Source organism: Balaenoptera ricei, chromosome 1 (genome assembly GCF_028023285.1).
Source record: "Balaenoptera ricei isolate mBalRic1 chromosome 1, mBalRic1.hap2, whole genome shotgun sequence".
Classification (NCBI taxonomy): Eukaryota; Metazoa; Chordata; class Mammalia; order Artiodactyla; family Balaenopteridae; genus Balaenoptera; species Balaenoptera ricei.
The window spans coordinates 97,636,610-97,655,517 of record NC_082639.1 but is presented as its reverse complement, the minus strand read 5'-3'; the positions used below and the strand labels follow the sequence as shown (position 1 = coordinate 97,655,517).

The 18,908-nt window shown below is 38.3% G+C and overlaps 1 protein-coding gene across 1 annotated transcript in view; it reads right to left on the bottom strand.

Annotated features, from left to right (window-relative positions):
* Positions 1-18,650, bottom strand: part of LOC132362595 (OTU domain-containing protein 1-like) — a 46,924-nt gene extending 28,274 nt beyond the window's left edge. The window contains exon 1 of the mRNA XM_059917394.1: positions 18,621-18,650. Coding sequence (XP_059773377.1) covers positions 18,621-18,650 — 30 coding nt within the window. The remainder of the gene's footprint in view (positions 1-18,620) is intronic.
* Positions 18,651-18,908: the final 258 nt, after the last annotated feature.

Here is an 18,908-nt window from a genome sequence, read left to right as displayed (position 1 = left end):
CTGTCTCATTTAAGTGTTTGTTTTTCCCTCTTCCTGCACTGGGAGGGTAGTGCAAATGCAAGTGGGACCTGTGTGCATACAGAGGTCTGATGCTCTGCCTCTGTAGGCATATGCAAATCTGCTCAGATTCAGCCCATGTTTCTGTATTTTCTCTGGACATGGCCACCCCAGATCTAGTGCCACACTGTGGTGTGCACTGAGTCAGGCCAAATTATTCAGTTGGCTCGGGCTGGGGCACACAATGAGGTGGTTGCGGGAAACTCGGCATCCTCTAAGGCAGACCTCTCTCCATCCTTCTTTGGGTTCAGTACCCCTTTGTCTCTAACCACTGATCACTGTCCCCAGCCTCTTCCATTCCTGCCCTGGTGTGGAACTGCTCTGCAGGGCAGGTGGGCCCATGTGGTTTCTCTGCATGTATCAGGGTGTGGCCTGTGGTGGAGTGGCTGCCATCAGATTTCTAGTCTTCTTCTGGGTGCTGCTTGAGTAAGTACCAACAATGGCCACCATTGCCCCAGCCAGGCTACACCCCAGGAATGCGTCACCTCTTCATCCCAAGGTCAATTCTTTTCCCTGGTTCTGGCCACCCCAGATCCAGTTACACACTGTGGGTTGGAATGAGTGGTGCCAGAGCATTCACTTGGTTTGGGCTGGGGAGCATGTTGAGGCAGTGGCTGGAAACCTGGAAACTGCTAGCATGGACCTCTCTAAGCCCTCCCTTGGGGGCTATCGAGCATATGCATTCTCCTCATGCAAAGAGTCAAGGTTTCTCTTGTCTTTGTATCTGTCCCAGCATCATCCAGCGAGCCAAAGTGGTTGTATCTTCTTTGTAGGACCACAGGATTAGGACGTCCATTATGTGTCTTGACCTGCTTACTCCCCAGGGTGGGTGTCTGCCCCTGAAATCTCCATTTTCCTCTGAGTCCACTCCCAGGGGCATAGGTCCTGACCCAATTGCTTTTCCCCCCTTCCTACACAATTATATGTGTATCTTTCTTACAGCCTTGGTTGTACAGGAGTCCTGCCAGTTTCCAGTTACTTTTCAGTGACAATTTTTCCACAAGTAGATGTATTTTTTATGTGTTTATGGGAACAGGAGAGCTCCACGTTGTCTTACTCCATCATTTTGATCCTCCCCAAGATGAGCTTATTTTGTAGCTTTCTTCTTGGATCAAAAAGATAAGACCTAATTATATTATGTTTAAAAGAAACATTAAGTGTAAGAACTAAGTTGAAAAAAGGATAGAAAAAGATACAACATGAAAATACTAATTATAGAAGAATCCAATGGGACAATATTATTATAGGGGAAAGTAGATTTCAAGACAAGGAATATTACCAAAGATAAAGACTACATTTTGAAGTGCTAAGAGACATTTATGAAAACATAAAAACACTAAATTTATATGCATTTAATAACATGATTTCAAAATATATGAAGCAAAAATTGACAGAACTAAAAAGACAAAAAGACAAATCCACAATCATAATGTAAGATTTAACACACCTTTGGTAATTAATAGAACAATCATATTAAGAATTAGTAAGAATTTAGAAAATTACAATTACATTATTATCCAACTGAACCATAATCAATATTTATGGAAGACTATGCCCAACCACTTCAGAATATACATTCTTATCAAGTGTACAAGGGAACTGTCCATATATTAGGCCTTTAAGCAAGTCTGAATACATTTCAAAGGGCTGAAATCACAGAGTATTCACTTTGCCAAAAGTGAAATTAAGCTAGAAATCAATGAAAAAAAAGGGCAACTTTTAAAAAAGTCTAAATATTTGGAAATTAAGCAACATACTTCAAATAACCAACAGTTCAAAGGAGAATTCACAGTGGAAAATAGAAAATATTTTAAGTTGAAGAATAATAAAAAATATTTCAAAACTTATGGGACACATCTAACGCAGGGCTTAGAGGGAAATGTAAAGCTTTAGACACATCAGTTATAGGAGAAGAAAAGTTTAAAAATCTATCCTTCCACCTTAAGAGTAGAAAGAAAGAAAATTAAACCTAAGGAAAAATAGAAGAAAGGAAACAAGACAGGAGCAGAAATAAGTGAACAGAAAACAGACACACAATGGAGAAAATAAGAAAAGTTAAAAGTTTGTTTTGAAAAGTTTAATAAAATTACTAACCAGCTAGCAAGACTAATTAGGAGGAAAAAGTGAGAGAAACCATAAGTTTTCAATATCTGGAATTTTATTTTATTTTTTTTTAAGATTTTTTTTTAATGTAGACCATTTTTATAGTCTTTATTGAATTTGAATTTGTTACAATATTGCTTCTGTTTTCTGTTTTGGTTTTTTGGCTGTGAGGCTGTGGGATCTTAGCTCCCCAACCAGGGATCGAACCCTCACCCCCTGCATTGGAAGGCAGAGTCTTAACCACTGGACTGCCAGGGAAGTCCCAATATCTAGAATTTTAAAAGATGACATCTCTAATAGATATTTGCTCTTGAGGGATATGAATTTTTTAAATCAGTCTTATTTTTTCATATCTGATCTGATAATTGGGGAGCCAGGGAAACTAGCTCCTACCTGGCTGTGTAGACTGCTGTAAGGACAAATGCAAGCTTTACTTCCACAAAAGAGGTATGCTTACAGCTGTCCCACTAGCAGCTGTGGTTCCTATCCTATATCATATTGAATAGACCTCTGTCAAGGAATGGTAGCATCTGCTGTGTCTTGGAAAGACACACTGATAACAACTTAATAAGGCCAAGGGACATTGGAAAAAAGGTTTTACCAAAATTCCCACTATGTGTGGGAGCACGTAAATCACAGCCAGGCAGCAAAAATCATTCCAACCAAGTCAGCCAGTGCATTTTTATATAGTATGAACCTCTACTGGAGTTTAAATAATGTCCTTTGTTGTCACCTAGTGAAAACTGATGGGAATGCAAAAATTTCTTAAATGATTTCAAGTGACAAACTTTTTAGAAAAATTAAGCCAAGAGACTATGGACAAAAACTTATTTTTGAGTTACTGAGATAAGACTGTTCCAGATTGGATAAACCACTAATTTACTGATGGTATATGAAAGAAACATTTTACTGAAAAGAGAAAAATGACACTGTACTACGTTTGGTTTATTAAATGTTCTGATGTGTTGATATTTGATGTAAACTTACATTTCATCCCTAGGATACAAAGACCTGTGGCATTCTAAAAACTAATTGGCTAAAGAAAAGTCCAATTTGTTAAGGGACAGAAGGAATGTTGTAAAAGTCCCACTGAATAATAAAAAATTTGGTGATTATACAATGTATTAATTTGTCTTTTCCTATGTTAAAGGAAATGCTAATGTCATGGGAGATAAGAGTATGAATAAAGGGTTAAATTTTTTTCTTTTCTGCATGAAAATTTTATCTTCAGTTTGTTTTCTAGCTCTGGAAATAAATATGGATTTTATGTATCAACTATGTTACTAAGCAACATTTGCTTCAGTTAAAATGAACCTGATTGGTAAGTTGAATCTGGACTTGGAGAGCTATAAATACCTCATGAGAAGCCATATTTGGGGGCATTTCCTTACTGTGAGACTCATAACTGGACAATATCCTTGAGGGAACCCTGAAAGTTACGTCTGTGGGTTGTGGTAAGCTTCTGAGGAGCATGGGGCTTTTAAGACAGAGAAACTTCCACATTTCACTCAATGTTAATCTCACTTCTTTGAAACTGAGCTCTTCTTTGTGGGGTCAGGGAAAGTATATCCGAAGTGGCTATGCGAACTATTACAAAGACTGCTGCAAGGTTTACTTCCAAGAAGAAGAATGCATAGCATGCTGTGCTGCCTGTCTCATAGCCTCTGAGTAGACTAAGGGTGGCCTATAATAGTTTTGTAAGACTGAGTGCTTAGTTAAACCTGAAAAAAAAAAAATCTCAATTTGAGAGGTGACATCAGCAAGATGATGGAAGTGGGGATTTCAATGCTTGTCTCCCCCCAAAAAACAACAAATAAACAACTACAAACCAACAAAAACAGCTCTGTAAAAGCTGTGGACTGCAATGAAGGATCAGCAGAAATCCCATAGAGCACAAAAACTTAGGATGGCTGCATAGAAAAGCATAGGTAGTATTTTACCAGTATCATCCCATCTTCCAGTCCAAAGCATCTCAGCACCAAGAGGAATTCCTTGGAGGGATTTTAGGCATGGCGAAGAGGAGAACAGGAGGAGTCCAGCAATCTTTGTCACTGCTGGAATATCTGTAACCTTTGCTACTAAGAACACCCACAGTCTTTAACAACTCTGAATGCAGTTGATATAGCTGCCCAGAGCCCCTGTCACTACATCTCCCCCACTCCCCCAGGGCTGTTGCTGTTTCTGTGCTGAGACCTGCTCACTAGGACATGAGTCACTGCTGCATACCAATTTCCAAGATTTGGATGCCACAGTCTCTTACCATATATGGGACCAGAGCTGCTGCTGTGCTGTGCCCCATCCCCTGGGTCCTGAGTCAGGGCTTTGACCCACCATCAGTAGTGCTGCACTGCCACTGCTCTGGGCTCCAACCCTAGGGCCCAAGCTGTGGCTGTGACTTTATTTTTGCTGCTCTGCACTCAGATACCTGAGGCCTGAGTTATAGTTATGACCTGACATCACCAGAGCTGCACTCCTGGTGCACCCTGTCCCCTAGGTCCAGGCTACCACTGCACCCTGTTATCCCAGGGCCCATGTCACTACTTCATCACCCCCACTCCACTCCCCTGGGGCCCAAGTCACCACAGCCAGCTCTAACTTCACTTCTTTGGATAGCCTCACATGACTTTACCACAGACACTCATGCCACCACAGCAGCAAATGTGTCTTTGCCCCCAGCTCCAGGCACTATGGTAGTTCTGCATGCTCCTGGGCACAAGACACCATCTTTGCTGCTAATCTGAGTGTCATTGTTCTAGACATGGTGCCAGAAAGGATCTTATTGGCTAGAATTTCCTCTCACAGACAAAAAGAACAGAAGGACCCCAGCAGACTTTGTCACCAAGAACCCCAACATCCCTAGTTACCACTGCCACCAAAGATACCTGCAGCCTTGATCACTAAAGATTCCCACAGTCTTTGCTGACACTGACTACAGGTGACAGAACTTCATGGAGACTATATCACTGTGCCCTTCCCAGAACTGGAGACTGCACCTCATCAATCACTGCCCTTGCAACCACCTGCAGGTTAAAGTCTTTCCTCACTGAAGCCAATCCAAAAGGGCTTGAAGAGGTGATTGCACTCTCAAATGTACAGACATCAGCACAAAGCCACTAGAAACAGAAAAACATAAGGAAACCTGACACCACCAAAGGAACAAAATAATTATCCAGTAACTGACCCAAAAGAAATGGAGATCTACCAGTTACCTGAAAAAACAAAAAACTCAAAAGAATTAACTTAAGGAAGCTCAGGGATTTTCGAGTGAACACAAATAGCTCAATGAACTCAGGAAAACAATACATGAACAAAATGACAAGTTTAACAAAAAGATAGATATCATGAAAACAGAACCAATCAAAAATGCTGGAGCTGAAGAATACAATGAATGCAATGAAAAATGCAAAAAAGAGTTTCAACCACAGACTTGATTAAACAGAAGAAAGAATCTGTGAACTCGAAGATATATCTCTAAATTATCCAGTCGGAGAAGAAAATAGAAATAGAAGTGAAAAAGAATGAAGAAAGCCTACAGGATTATGGGACACCATTATGAGAGCAAATATATTCATTAAGGGAGCCCCAGAAGAAGAAGAAAGGAGCAGAAAGCTTATTTAAAGAAGTAATGGCTGAAAACTTTCCAAATCTGGGGAAAGACATGGACATTCAGGTACATGAATCTCAAAGGTCCCCAAACAGACTCACCTCAAAGGGTCTTCATCAAGACACACTATGAAAAACTCTCAAAAATCAAAGATAAAGTGAGAATTTTCAAAAGCAGTGAGAGAAAAACGTCTTCATTTACAAAGGATACTCAGTAAAGCTATCAGAAGATTTCCCAGTAGAAACCTTGCAGGCCAGGAGACAGTGGGATGATATATTCAAAGTGTTGAAAGTAAAATAAATGCCAACCAAGAATACCTTGCCTGACTAAGTTGTCCTTCAGAAATAAAAGAAAGAAAAGACCTTCTTTAGACAAACAAAAGCTGAGGGAGTTCATCACCACCAGAAAAACTAACCCCAAAGATAGCAGAAGGAAGGCTACAACAAAGATTAGAGCTGAAATAAATTAAATAGAATACAAGGAAAATAGAAAGGATCAATAAAACAAAGGGTTGGCTTAAGAGGTACAAACTACTATGTATAAAATAAATAAAATACATGGATATATTGTACAGCACAGGGAATACAGCCAATATTTTATAATAACTTTAAATGGAGTATAACCTATAAAAATATTGAATCACTGTTGTACACCAGAAGCAAATATATTATTGTAAATCAACTATACTCCAAGGGGTAAAAAAGGTTTTGGTTTTTTTTTAAAGATAAAATTGACAAGCATTTACCTAAGCTAAATTAAAAAATAAAAAGACTACATTAAAATTATAAACAAAAGAAGAGACATTACAACTGATACCACAGAAATACAAAGGATCATAAGAGATTACTATGAGCAATTGTATGTTAACAAATTAGGTAAAATAGAAGAAATGATAAATTCCTAGAAACATACAACTTTCCAAGACTGAATTAGGGGAAAAAACAGAAAAAGTGAAAAACACTAATAATGAGTAAGGAGATCAAATCAGTGACCAAAAACCTCCCAATAAGGAAAAGTTCAGGATAACTTCACAGGTGAATTTTACAAGTATTTATAAAATAATTAATATCAGTACTTCTCAAACTCTTTCCAAAAGTTGAAGAGGAAGAAACACTCCTAAGCTCATTTTACAAGGCTAGCATTACCCTGATACCAAAGCCAGAAAAGGACACAAGAAAAGAAAGTTACAGCCCAATACTCCTAATAAACATTGGTGCAAAAATCCTCAACACAATGCTAGCAAACCAAACTTAACAGTATGTTAAAAGGATCCTACATCATGGTAAAGTGAGATTTATCCTTGGGTTGCAAAATGGTTTGATATATGCAAATCAATCAATGTGATATGCCACATTAACAGAATGAAGGATACAAATATCGGATCATTTCAGTCCATGAAGAAAAGCATTTGACAAAATTCAACAGCCTTTCTGGATGAAAGCTGTCAACATATTAGGGATAGAAGGAACATACCTCAACATAATAAAAGCTGTATATGACAAGCCCACAGCTAACATCAAACTCAACTTGAAAAGATAAAAACTTTTCCTGTAAGCTCAGGAACAAGAGAAAAATGCCTACTCTTGCTAATTTTATTCATCATAATATTAGAAGTCCTAGCCACAGCAATTAGGCAAGAAAAAGAAATAAAAGACATCGAAATCAGAAAGGGAAAAGTGAAACTATCTCTATTTGCAAATTATATAATCTTATACATGGAAAACCCTAAAGACTCCAAAAATACTTTTATAACTAATCAATAAATTCAGGAAAGTTACAGGATACAAAATCAACATATAAAAATAAGTTGAATTTTTATACATGAACAATGAACTATCTCAAAGAGAAATTAAGAAAGCAATACCATTTAAAGTAACATCGAAAACAACAAAACAATAGGAGTGAATTCAACCAAGGATGTGAAATACCTATACACTGAAAACTATAAGACATTGATGAAAGAAATTGAAGAAGACATAAATAAAAGGAAAGATAGCCTGTGTTCTTGGATTGGAAGTATTTATATTGTTAAAATGTCCATATTACTCAAAGCAATCTACAGATTCAATACGATTCTTATCAAAATTCTAATGGCACAGCTTTCCTGGTGGTGCAGTGGTTAAGAATCCACCTGCCAATGCAGGGGACATGGGTTCGAGCCCTGGTCAAGGAAGATCCCACATGCCATGGAGCAACTAAGCCCGTGCACCACAACTACTGAGCCTGCACTCTAGAGCCCATAAGCCACAACTACTGAGCCCAAGTGCCACAACTACTGAAGCCCACGCACCTAGAGCCCATGCTTTGCAACAAGAGAAGCCACCCAATGAGAAGCCCGTGCACCACAACAAAGAGTAGCCCCTGGCTTGCTGCAACTAGAGAAAAGCCCACGCACAACAACAAAGACCAATGCAGCAAAAATATAAATAAATAAATAAATAAATAAATAAATAAATAAAATTTATTTTAAAAATTCCAATGTCATTTTTCACAGAAGTAAAAAATTCAATCCTAAAATTTGTATGGAACCACTAAGGACTCTGAATAGCCAAAGCAATCTTGAGCAATGGATCCAAAGGAACCCACACTGAGACACATTATTATCAAAATGTTCAAAGACAAAGGCAAAGAGAGAATATTAAAAGCAGCAAGAGTGAAACAACTCATATCTACAAGAGATTCTCAATAAGACTATCAGTCTATTTCCCAGTAGAACCCTTGGAGATCAGAGTGTAATGGGATGCTATATTCAAAGTGCTGAAAGAAAAAATACTGTCAACTGAGAAGTCTATATCTGGCAAAAATGTCCTTCAAAAATAAGGGAGAAATTGACATTCCCAGATAAACAAAAGCTGAGTCAGTTTGTTACCACTAGAACTACCCTGCAAGAAATGCTAAAAGTAATCCTTAAGTTTAAAGTGAAAGGAAACTGGACAATAACTCAAAGCTGAAGAAAAAAAATGTTTGGTAAATACAAATATATGGGAACTTGTAAAATTCACTATTATTGTAATTATGGCGTATAACTTCACTTTTTATTTTCCATAGGATTTAAAAGATGTATACATAAGTAATTATTAAACTATGTTATTTGTCACTTAATGTATAAAGATGTAATTTGTGACATCAATAACAGAAAGTGGTGGACAGAAGTATGTAGGAGCAGAGTTTTTGTATGCTTTTGAAGTTAAATTGGCATAATTTCAAATTGGATTGTTTTAAGTGTAAGATGTTATAAACCATCTTTATAGTAACCAAAAAGAAGATATGTATAGAAAATACATTAAAAGATTGGGAAAGGAATCAAAATATTTCACTACAAAGAACAGCTAAACACAAGAGGCAGTAATAGAGAAAATGAGGGATAAAAAAGCTATGTTACATAGAAAACAAATAGCAAACTGGCAGAAGTTAAGTCCTTCCTTATAAGTAACTACTTTAAATGTAAATGGATTAAACTCTATAATCGAAAGACAGATATTGGCACAACAGATTTTTTTTAAATGATGCAACTATTTGCTGTTTACAAGAGATTCACTTTAGATCCAATGACACAAATAGGTTGAAAGTAAAAGTATATAAAAATGTATTCCATGCAAATAGTAACCAAAAGTGTGTTGGATGGCTATAATATCAGACAAAATAGATTTTAAACTCAAAAAAAGATTACAAGAGGTAAAGAAAGACATGGTATATTGATAAAGGCTCAATACAGCAAGAACATATAACAATTATAAACATTTATGCACCTAATAACAGACCTTTAAAATATTTGAAGAAAAAATTGACATAATTGAAAGGGAAAATAGATAGTTCTACAGTAATAGTTGAAAACTTCAATACCCCACTTTCAATAATGAATAGATCAACCATACAGAAATAAGTAGGAAAACAACAGATTTGAAAACATCATAAATGGACTAGACTTAACATATATAAGAGCACTCTACCCAAGAACAGCAGAATATATATCCTTCTCAAGTTCACATAGGACATGCTCCAAGATATACTGTATGCCAGGCCATGAAACAATTCTCAATAGATTAAAAAAAATAGATGCCATACAAATTATTTTCTCCAACCAAACTGGAGCAATGTTAGAAATCAGTAACAGGAGGAATACTGGAAAACCCCAAAATACACAGAAATTAAACAACACAATCTTAAACAATGAATTGGCCAAAAAAGAAATCTTGAGGGAAATTAGAAAATATTTAGAGGAAGATGAAATGGAAACACAACATACAAAAAGTTATGGGATGCAGCAAAAGCAGTGCTCAGAGGGAAATTTATAGTGGTAAATGTATATAATTACTAGGAAGAAGGATGTTAAATTGATAACCTAACTTTACATCATAAGAAACAAAAAGATCAAACTAAACCCAAAGCTACCTGAAGAAAGGACATAATAAATATTAGAGTGGGAATGAACAAAACAAAGAATAGAAAACCAACAGAGAAAATCAATGGAAACATAAGTTGTTTCTTTGAAAATATTAACAAAATTTACAAACTCTAGCAGGAATGACAAAGAATAAAATAGAGAAGACACAGTTATTAAAATTAGAAACATAAGTGGGGACTTTACCAGTGACCTTACAAAGACAAGAAGTTATAAGAGAATACAAGATTAGATACCTAGAAGAAATGAAAAATATTCCTTGAAATATACAAATGATCTAAACTGATTCAGGAAGAAATAGAAAATCTGAAAAGACATATAACTAGTAAGGAGATTGAATCCATAATCAAAAGCTTCTAAAGAAAGAAAAATTATAGACTTGAGGGCTTTATCAGTCAATTCTACTATATATTTAAAGAATTAACACGAATAACTCTCTAACTCTTGCAAAAAGTGGAAGAGGAAAAACTTCTAATTCATTCTATGGACCAGAATTACTCTGAGAGGAGAATGAGATGATATCACACAAAAAAGAAAATTTAGTGTACCTTATGAATATAGATTTCAAAATCCTAAAAAATATTAGCAAACTGAAGTATCACCTCACACCAGTCAGAATGGCCATCATAAAAAAGTCTACAAATAATAAATGTTGGAGAGGGTGTAGAGAAAAGGGAATCCTTGTACACTATTGGTGGGAATGTGAATTGATGCAGCCACTATGGAAAACATTATGGAGGTTCCTTAAAAAACTAAAAATAGAGTTATCATATTATCTAGCAATTCCACTCCTGGGCATATATCCAGAAAAGATGAAAACTCTAATTTGAAAAAATACATGCACCCCAATGTTCATAGCAGTACTATTTACAATAGCCAAGAAATGGAAGCAACCTAAGTGTCCATCAACAGATGAATGGATAAAGAAGATGTGTTGTGTGTGCGTGTATATATAAATATATATATATATATATATATATATATATATATATATATATTACTCAGCCATAAAAAAGAATGAAATATTGCTATTTGCAGCAACATGAATGGACCTAGAGATTATCATACTGAGTGATGTAAGTCAGACAAAGACAAATATTACATGATATCACTTATATGTGGAATCTAAAAAATAACACAAATGAACTCATTTACAAAGCAGAAACAGGGGAAAAGGGAGGAATGATAAATTGGGGGTATAGGATTAACAGATACACACAACTATATATAAAATAGCTAAACAACAAGGATTTACTGTATAGCACAGGGAACTATATTCAGTATCTTGTAATAACCTATAATGTAAAAGAATCTGAAAATGAATATATATTCATATATATATTCTGAAAGTGAATATATATATATATATGTATACACACACACAGAGAATCACTTTGCTGTACACCTGAAACTAATACAATATCATAAATCAACTATACTTTTAAAAAGTTAGCAAATAGAATCCAACAGCATATTAAGAGGATTATTCACCATGAGCAAGTGGGGTTTAGTTCAAGAATGCAAGTAGGTTTCAACATAAGAAAATCAGTCAATGTAATATATCACATTAATAGAATAAAAGGGAAAAATACATTTGACCATCTCAATTGATGCAGAAAAGACATTTGACAATATCCAACACCATTTCATGGCAAAAACTCTCAGTAAACTAGGAATAGAGGAAAACTTCCTCAACATGATAAAGGATATTTATGAGAAACTCAATGTCATATCATACTCAGTGGTGAAAGACTGAAAGCTTTCCCTCTAAGATCATGGACTTCTCTGGTGGTCCAGTGGTTAAGACTCCATGCTTCCACTTCAGGGGCATGGTTTCGATCCCTGGTCGGGGAAGTTCCACATGCCACGTGGTGTGGCCAAAAAAAAAAAAAAAAAGATCAGGAAGACAACTATGCCCACATTCAGCATCATTATGGAAGTTCTAGCCAGAGCTATATGACAAGAAAAATAAAGGGAATCCAAATTGGAAAGGAAGAGGTAAAACTATATTTATTGGCAGATGACACAATACTGAAAATCTTGGAGAATCTCCAAGAAAGCTACTTAAGCTAAAAATTCACAGAGTACAAGATCAACACACATAAAGCAGTTGTATTTCTATACACTAGCAATGAACGATCCAAAAAAGAATTTAAGAAAGCAATCCCATTTACAATACAGTAAGCCCCCTACATACGAATGAGTTCCGTTCTGAGAGTGCTTTCATAAGTCCAACAAAATTAGCCTAGGTACCCAACTAACACAATCAGCTATATAGTACTGTACTATATTAGGTTTATAATACTTTTCACACAAATAATACATAAAAAATAAACACAAAAAATAAAGAAAACATTTTTAATCTTACAGTACAGTACCTTGAAAAGTACAGTAGTACAGTACAACAGCTGGCATACAGGGGCTGGCATCAAGTGAACAGGCAAGAAGAGTTACTGACTGGAGGAGGGAAAGGAGGTGGGAGATGGTAGAACTGAAGGATTGTCAGCAATAGGAGATGGAGGGCAAGCTGCAATTTCACTCATGCCTGATGTTGATGGCACAGGTTCTGGTTCCTTGCTGGAGTCAACTCTATCTACTCTCTTGAAAAAGCGATCTAGTGATGTCTGGGTAGCAGCTTTTTTTTTTTTTTTTTCTCATCATAGATGACACGGTAGCCCTGGATTGCATTCTGAAAGGCTGCTGAAAACTTTGTGTACTATTCTACGTTTGGGTTCTGTGCCTCCAAAACTAACAGTGTCTCTTCAAATAAAGAAAATCCCCTTGCCATTTCCTGCATCATGAATCTCTTTGGTTCTTAAGTTACTTCTTCTTCCTCTTGTCTCTCTCTCTTCATCCTTTCTCTGGGCCTGCAATTCCATCTTTTCACCTTGCTCCACTTTCTCAATTATTTTCACTTTTGTTTCCATCATTATCACTGGGCGCTTCTTAGCAATACCAGTTACATCACCACTGCTTTTACGCTTGCTTCCAGACATCCTGAGCTTGAAATAAAAATACTGTACTCTATACAGTACTGTACAGTAAAGTACACAAAAGCACAACCACTTATAGAGGACACACACACGTGATAATGTATGCCAGACACGTGAACTAACTTACGTGACTGGACATGCGAACTCAATTCTCATCTTTGAAAATTTGCAACTTGAAGGTTCATATGTAGGGGACTTGCTGTAGCATCTAAAAGAATTAAATGTTTAAGAATAAATCTAACCAAAGAGGTGAAGATTTGCATGCTAAAAACTACAAAACATTGCTGAAAGAAATTAAAGATCTGAAAAAATGGAAAGATTTCCCATATTCATGAATAGGAAGACTCAACATTGTTAAGATAGCAATACTACCCAAAGTAATCTACAGATACAACACAATCCCTGTCAAATTCTGAATAGCTATTTTTACAGAACAGAAAATCCAATATTCAAATTCATATGGAATTATAAGGGTTGCCAAATAATCAAAACAATCTTAAAAAATGATTAAAGTTGGAGGTCTCATAATTCCTGTCTGAAACTTACTGAAAAGATACAGTAATTAAAATAATACAGTACTGGCATAAGGACAGACATTACACCAATGGAATAGAATGGAGATCCCAGAAATAAACATTCACATATTGAGCAGCTGACTTTCAACAACAGTGTCAAGATTATTCAATAGAGAATGGAGAGTTTCTTCAACAAATGGTGCTTGGAAAGCTGGATAGCTACATGCAGAAGAATGGAGTTGAACTCATACCTTACACCATATACAAAAATTAACTGAAAATGGATCAAGATCTAAACTTAAGAGCTAAAACTATACAACTGTTATAATAAAATATTGGGAAATATCTCATGACATTTGACATGACACCAAAAGCATAAGCAATGAAAGAATAAATAAATAAATTGGACTTCATCAAAATTCTGTGCATTGGAGGATCCTACCAAGAAAGTGTACTGTAAATTTTAAAACCATATTTTCCTGCTGCTCAACATCCCAACAAATAGCCTATGAACACCTTACCCAGATGACCAGATGCACCAGTGTGATAAGGTTTGCCCCTGTCACAAGTTCCCCTTCTTGCCCTCCTCTGACTGTGACCTAGTGACATCCAAACACACCAATAAAATCTCTGGCACCTTTTGCTTGTATACTCACCTTGAACTTGATCTCCAATAAAGGCAGTTGCTCACAGGTTCTCTCTCTCCCTCCCTCTCTCTCTCTCTCTCTGTCTCTCTCAGCTCCCCACTTGCTTGCTGAGTCTGCTCCTTAGGTGCTCCTTCCATGTGACTTTTCATCATGTGGTGACTTTGTCTCTCTAGGACCTGTGAGTATAATAAATGCTGTTTTCCTGAGCCTCTCTTGTGCCCCCTCTTGTGGCCACACCTGACTGACCATCACCTAAAAGAACACAGAATAAGTGGCATCATAAAGAGGATGGCTGGGCTTCTCTGTTGGCACAGTGGTTAAGAATCCGCCTGCCAATGCAGGGGACACGGGTTCGAGCCCTGGTCCGGGAAGATCCCACATGCCGCGGAGCAGCTAATCCCATGCATCACAACTACTGAGCCTGCGCTCTAGAGCCCGTAAGCCACAACTACTGAAGCCTGTGCGCCTAGAGCCCGAGCTCTGAAACAAGAGAAGCCACTGCAATGAGAAGCCTGCAAACTGCAACGAAGAGTAGCCCCCACTCACTGCAACTAGAGAAAGCCTGCACACAACAACGAAGACCCAACACAGTCAAAACTAAAAAAATAAAATAAATACATTTATTTTAAAAAAATAATTAAATAAATAAATAAATAAATAAATAAACAAACAGGATGGCCTAGTCACCGGCAGTGAGAAGAGATTTAAGATGCCGCTTGACTGCTCTTAGCTTACTAATCAGCTGGCCCAGTTGGGCTTTACCATCTGGGAAGGCTTGATGTAGTGTTGGTGTCCCTGTGTTCCTCTTTGCACTACAAATTTGCATTGCCTTTTTTGGGTACTGTCGAGTCTCCCCACCCTATATTGTGGATCTCCTTCTCCTAGAACACCCTGAGATTCCACTTCTAGCCAGCTCTGACTTGTTAATAGAGGGAGAAAGTGTCTCTTAGTGCTTTAATAGACAAACTAGCACAATCAGCTAAAAATATTAGGAAGGTTCCATCAGGATAGAGGGTGAGAATGGAAGGGTGACTTCCCTATTCCCAGTAAAGTCTCACTGGATATCAGATGCAGACTATTAGCTGATTCATGGGCAGACAAAGATGGCATCAGGTCGGGGGAGCTTCCTCATGTTTAAGTTCCTTCCTCGTGTTCATGTTTCTCAAGTTCCTCCCCAATCCTAAGCAGTGAAGGAACATCCCCTTCAAGTCAATTCTATCATGGTGCTTGCTAAGGGTTGATGCTGGGGCCACCCCTTCTCTGCTGCATACCTTGCTGCTGTTGCTTTTAATCTCTCTATCCCATGAGGTATGGAAGGCCCTATCCCTGGAGATCAGTAGCTCAGGATCAGATGGCTAGGATGGGGACAGGGGCATTTGATTCTGGCACCTCCCAACATGCTAGAGGAGGTTACCAAATACTCAAGAAACGTAAAACTTCTTTGCATCTCTATTAGTGCTGCTGCATATCAGCATGCCAAGATCCTTCTGCTCCACTCCCAAGGTCTAATAGCTCTCCCCAGGGAAGCCTTGGCTATCATATCTCCCCTAGATGCAGACCCAACCCAGCTGGGACACCCTAGAGTGGGAGGCTGCTGCCTGTGAGGGGGATCATGGGAAGGGAGCATTTAAGGTCTTTCTTGTCACAACCCAGCAGGTCAAGAGCATGGGAAATTGTGAGAAATTAGAAACTGAAATTTGTAATTTGATGAGACTAGAAATTCAAATTATTCTCAAAGATTTTTTTTTCAGAGAGATGAAGAGAAGGGAGAAAACTGGTCACTGAGAGTGTTTAATATGGGCTTGGAGCACCTGCCTTGGGCTGCAGAGATTAACCACCATCATTACTAAAGATTCTAAAATGCATAATTTTCTTAGAGATTCTTTGTCTCTTGGAGCTCAATTCTTACAAGATATTTAGGTCTGAAGGTACCCAGGGAGTATAGAGGGCATTCTCAAATCCAGGGAAAGTATGATAAACAGGCCAAAGCTTTTGAGGAGGTTATAGAAGCTTCAGACCCTTCGGTATTCCAAAGTCTTTCCACTGCTGACTTGGATTTTCATGTCTTGGCGGCAAGCTCACCCCTCCTTTGCAATCATTGCTGCTAAGGCAAATGCCCAATGGAAAACTATGATGGAGGTCTGCATGCTCTTTGCATAACTGGTATGGTTCAGTGGGTCTATCATTTCTTTGAACATTCAGACAAGGAAGATCCTCAGCACATTTCTAAATCAGAGGCAGCCCCCTTTGACACAGAGTCCGTGGAATAGTTTCTTGCAGGGCACCCCTCCCAGCTACCAGGTGGAGTTGTTTAATCTCATTGGCATTTCCCACACCATATGGGAAACCATGAATGGAATTTATCTTCTGGCTCTCCAGGAGGGCTCAACCCACCCTGACTCACAAATTCTGATCTGTTAAACTCCACCTCCTGGAGCAACAGGAACCCTGCCCCTCGCCACCACCCCCCACCTAAACCAATTTGCCTGCTATTTGTTTTCTGACTCACTGACTCCCCCTACAGCCTCTGAGCAATCAAATTCTCTCTATTTATTGGCAATTGAATAGGGTGAGCCTCATGAAGTAAGTACTAGACAGGTCACCTCCAAATCACAACTAAAGGAGATTGCGTTAAAAGGATCTCATCATTTGCCCACATATCTGGTGGCCAAGGGAACCTAAGATGTGTCCAGCCAATACCCAGACCTCTGAAACTGGCAATTGCTGCAAACTCTTCAATAGGGATTTGGCCATTCCCAGGCCACGTCCCACCACCTTGGGGTAATTGCCCATATATGACTCTGGTGGTTAATCAGAACTCTAAAAATAAAGAATATTTTCTAGCTTTACCAGATATAGAAACTCAAGTTACCATCATTCCAGGCAACTCACCCAAATTTAAAGGAGGTACCTCTTTTAATCTGCAGGGTAATGTGGGTAAAACCATTCATGGCAAGAACAGATTCCTCTAGATGTCACTATTGGAACAATTCTTTCTTAAACAGCTTTCTTAAACATCTTGGTGGCTCTCTTGGCTTTGAATTTTCCTATTGTAAGCATAAATGTTACTGCATGCCAGGTGCAACACTGGAACAAACCAAAGTCCCTGACCCTACTAGTCAGATTTGCAGTGAGACCCTGTGGGGCTGCCCCTGACAGTAAAGGTAGTGAACATGACACAAAATCCCATGACAAGACACTGTTGGCCTTCTACCTATTTGTCAAGATTTACTAAAAGAAGGGAGCGATTATTTCCACTATTTCTCCTTTCAATAGTTCTCTTTGGCCAGTCTTAAAGGCTTCCACCAACTGGTTGTGCTTAACTATTAATTATTGAAATTTCAGTGTTCAGGTTCCACTCATTAAGGCTCCAATACCTAACATAATCAAATTAATTAAAGATATGCAAAGGTCATCTGGCTACTATTTCACTATGGCGTACCTGACCAATATGTTTTATTCAGTGCCTATTGCCAATCAGTCAGTCTCAGTTTGCCTTTGCCATTTATTTATTTATTTATTTGTAAATTTATTTACTTATTTATTTATTTTTGGCTGCATTGGGTCTTTGTTGCTGTGCACGGGCTTTCTCTAGTTGTGTTGAGCGGGGGCTACTCTTCACTGCGGTGTGTGGGCTTCTCATTGTGGTGGCTTCTCTTGTTGTGGAGCACGGGCTCTAGGTGCACAGTCTTCAGTAGTTGTGGCACGCGGGTTCAGTAGTTGTGGCTTGCAGGCTCTAGAGCGCAGGCTCAGTAGTTGTGGTGCACAGGCTTAGTTGCTCCATGGCATGTGGGATCTTCCCAGACCAAGGATGAAACCTGTGTCCCCTGCACTGGCAGGTGGATTCTTAACCACTGCACCACAGGGAAGTCCCTGCCTTTGTCTTTGAAGGAACCCATTATACGTTTACCCTGCTGTTCATAGGTTATTTAAACCTAACCATTACCCATGATTTGTGCCTTCAGGACCTGGACATGATTCCCTTCAAGACTTCTCTTTGCTGGCTCTACATAGATAATATCCTGATACAGGGTCCCCTTTAAGGAGAATTTACATGCACTTACATATCATTTCCAAAAACAGGGTTGGGCAATAGCTCCACACAAAATCCAAGGCCTGGTGACCTCAGTTTAATTCTTGGACATAATCTGGTCTTCTGATGGTCACCAAATCCCTACTATAGTAAACATCAGCTTTTAGAGCTCAGCCTGCCCCAGATGCCTTGCTAAGTCTGTTAGACCTCTTCATGTCTGGAAACATCACATTCTATGCCTTTCAATTTTAATTCTGCCTATTTACCAGTTCCCTCAGAAGTTGACCATCTTCCATTGTGGGGAGCACCAGCAAGGGACATGGGAATTAACTCAGCAGACCATACCACAAGCCAGGCCACTGGTTCCCCCAAACTGATTTTGTACTTGAGCCATTGATCACCCCTGACTGTGCTTTCTGGAGACTCTGTGAACTAAGCATGGTCCAAAGTGCTCTTAATGGGCTTTTGAAGCTGAAGGCTGCCATCATCCACTGCCTGATACAAACCTTTAGAGAGCCAAATATTAGCTGTCTACTGGGCACTGATAGATACTG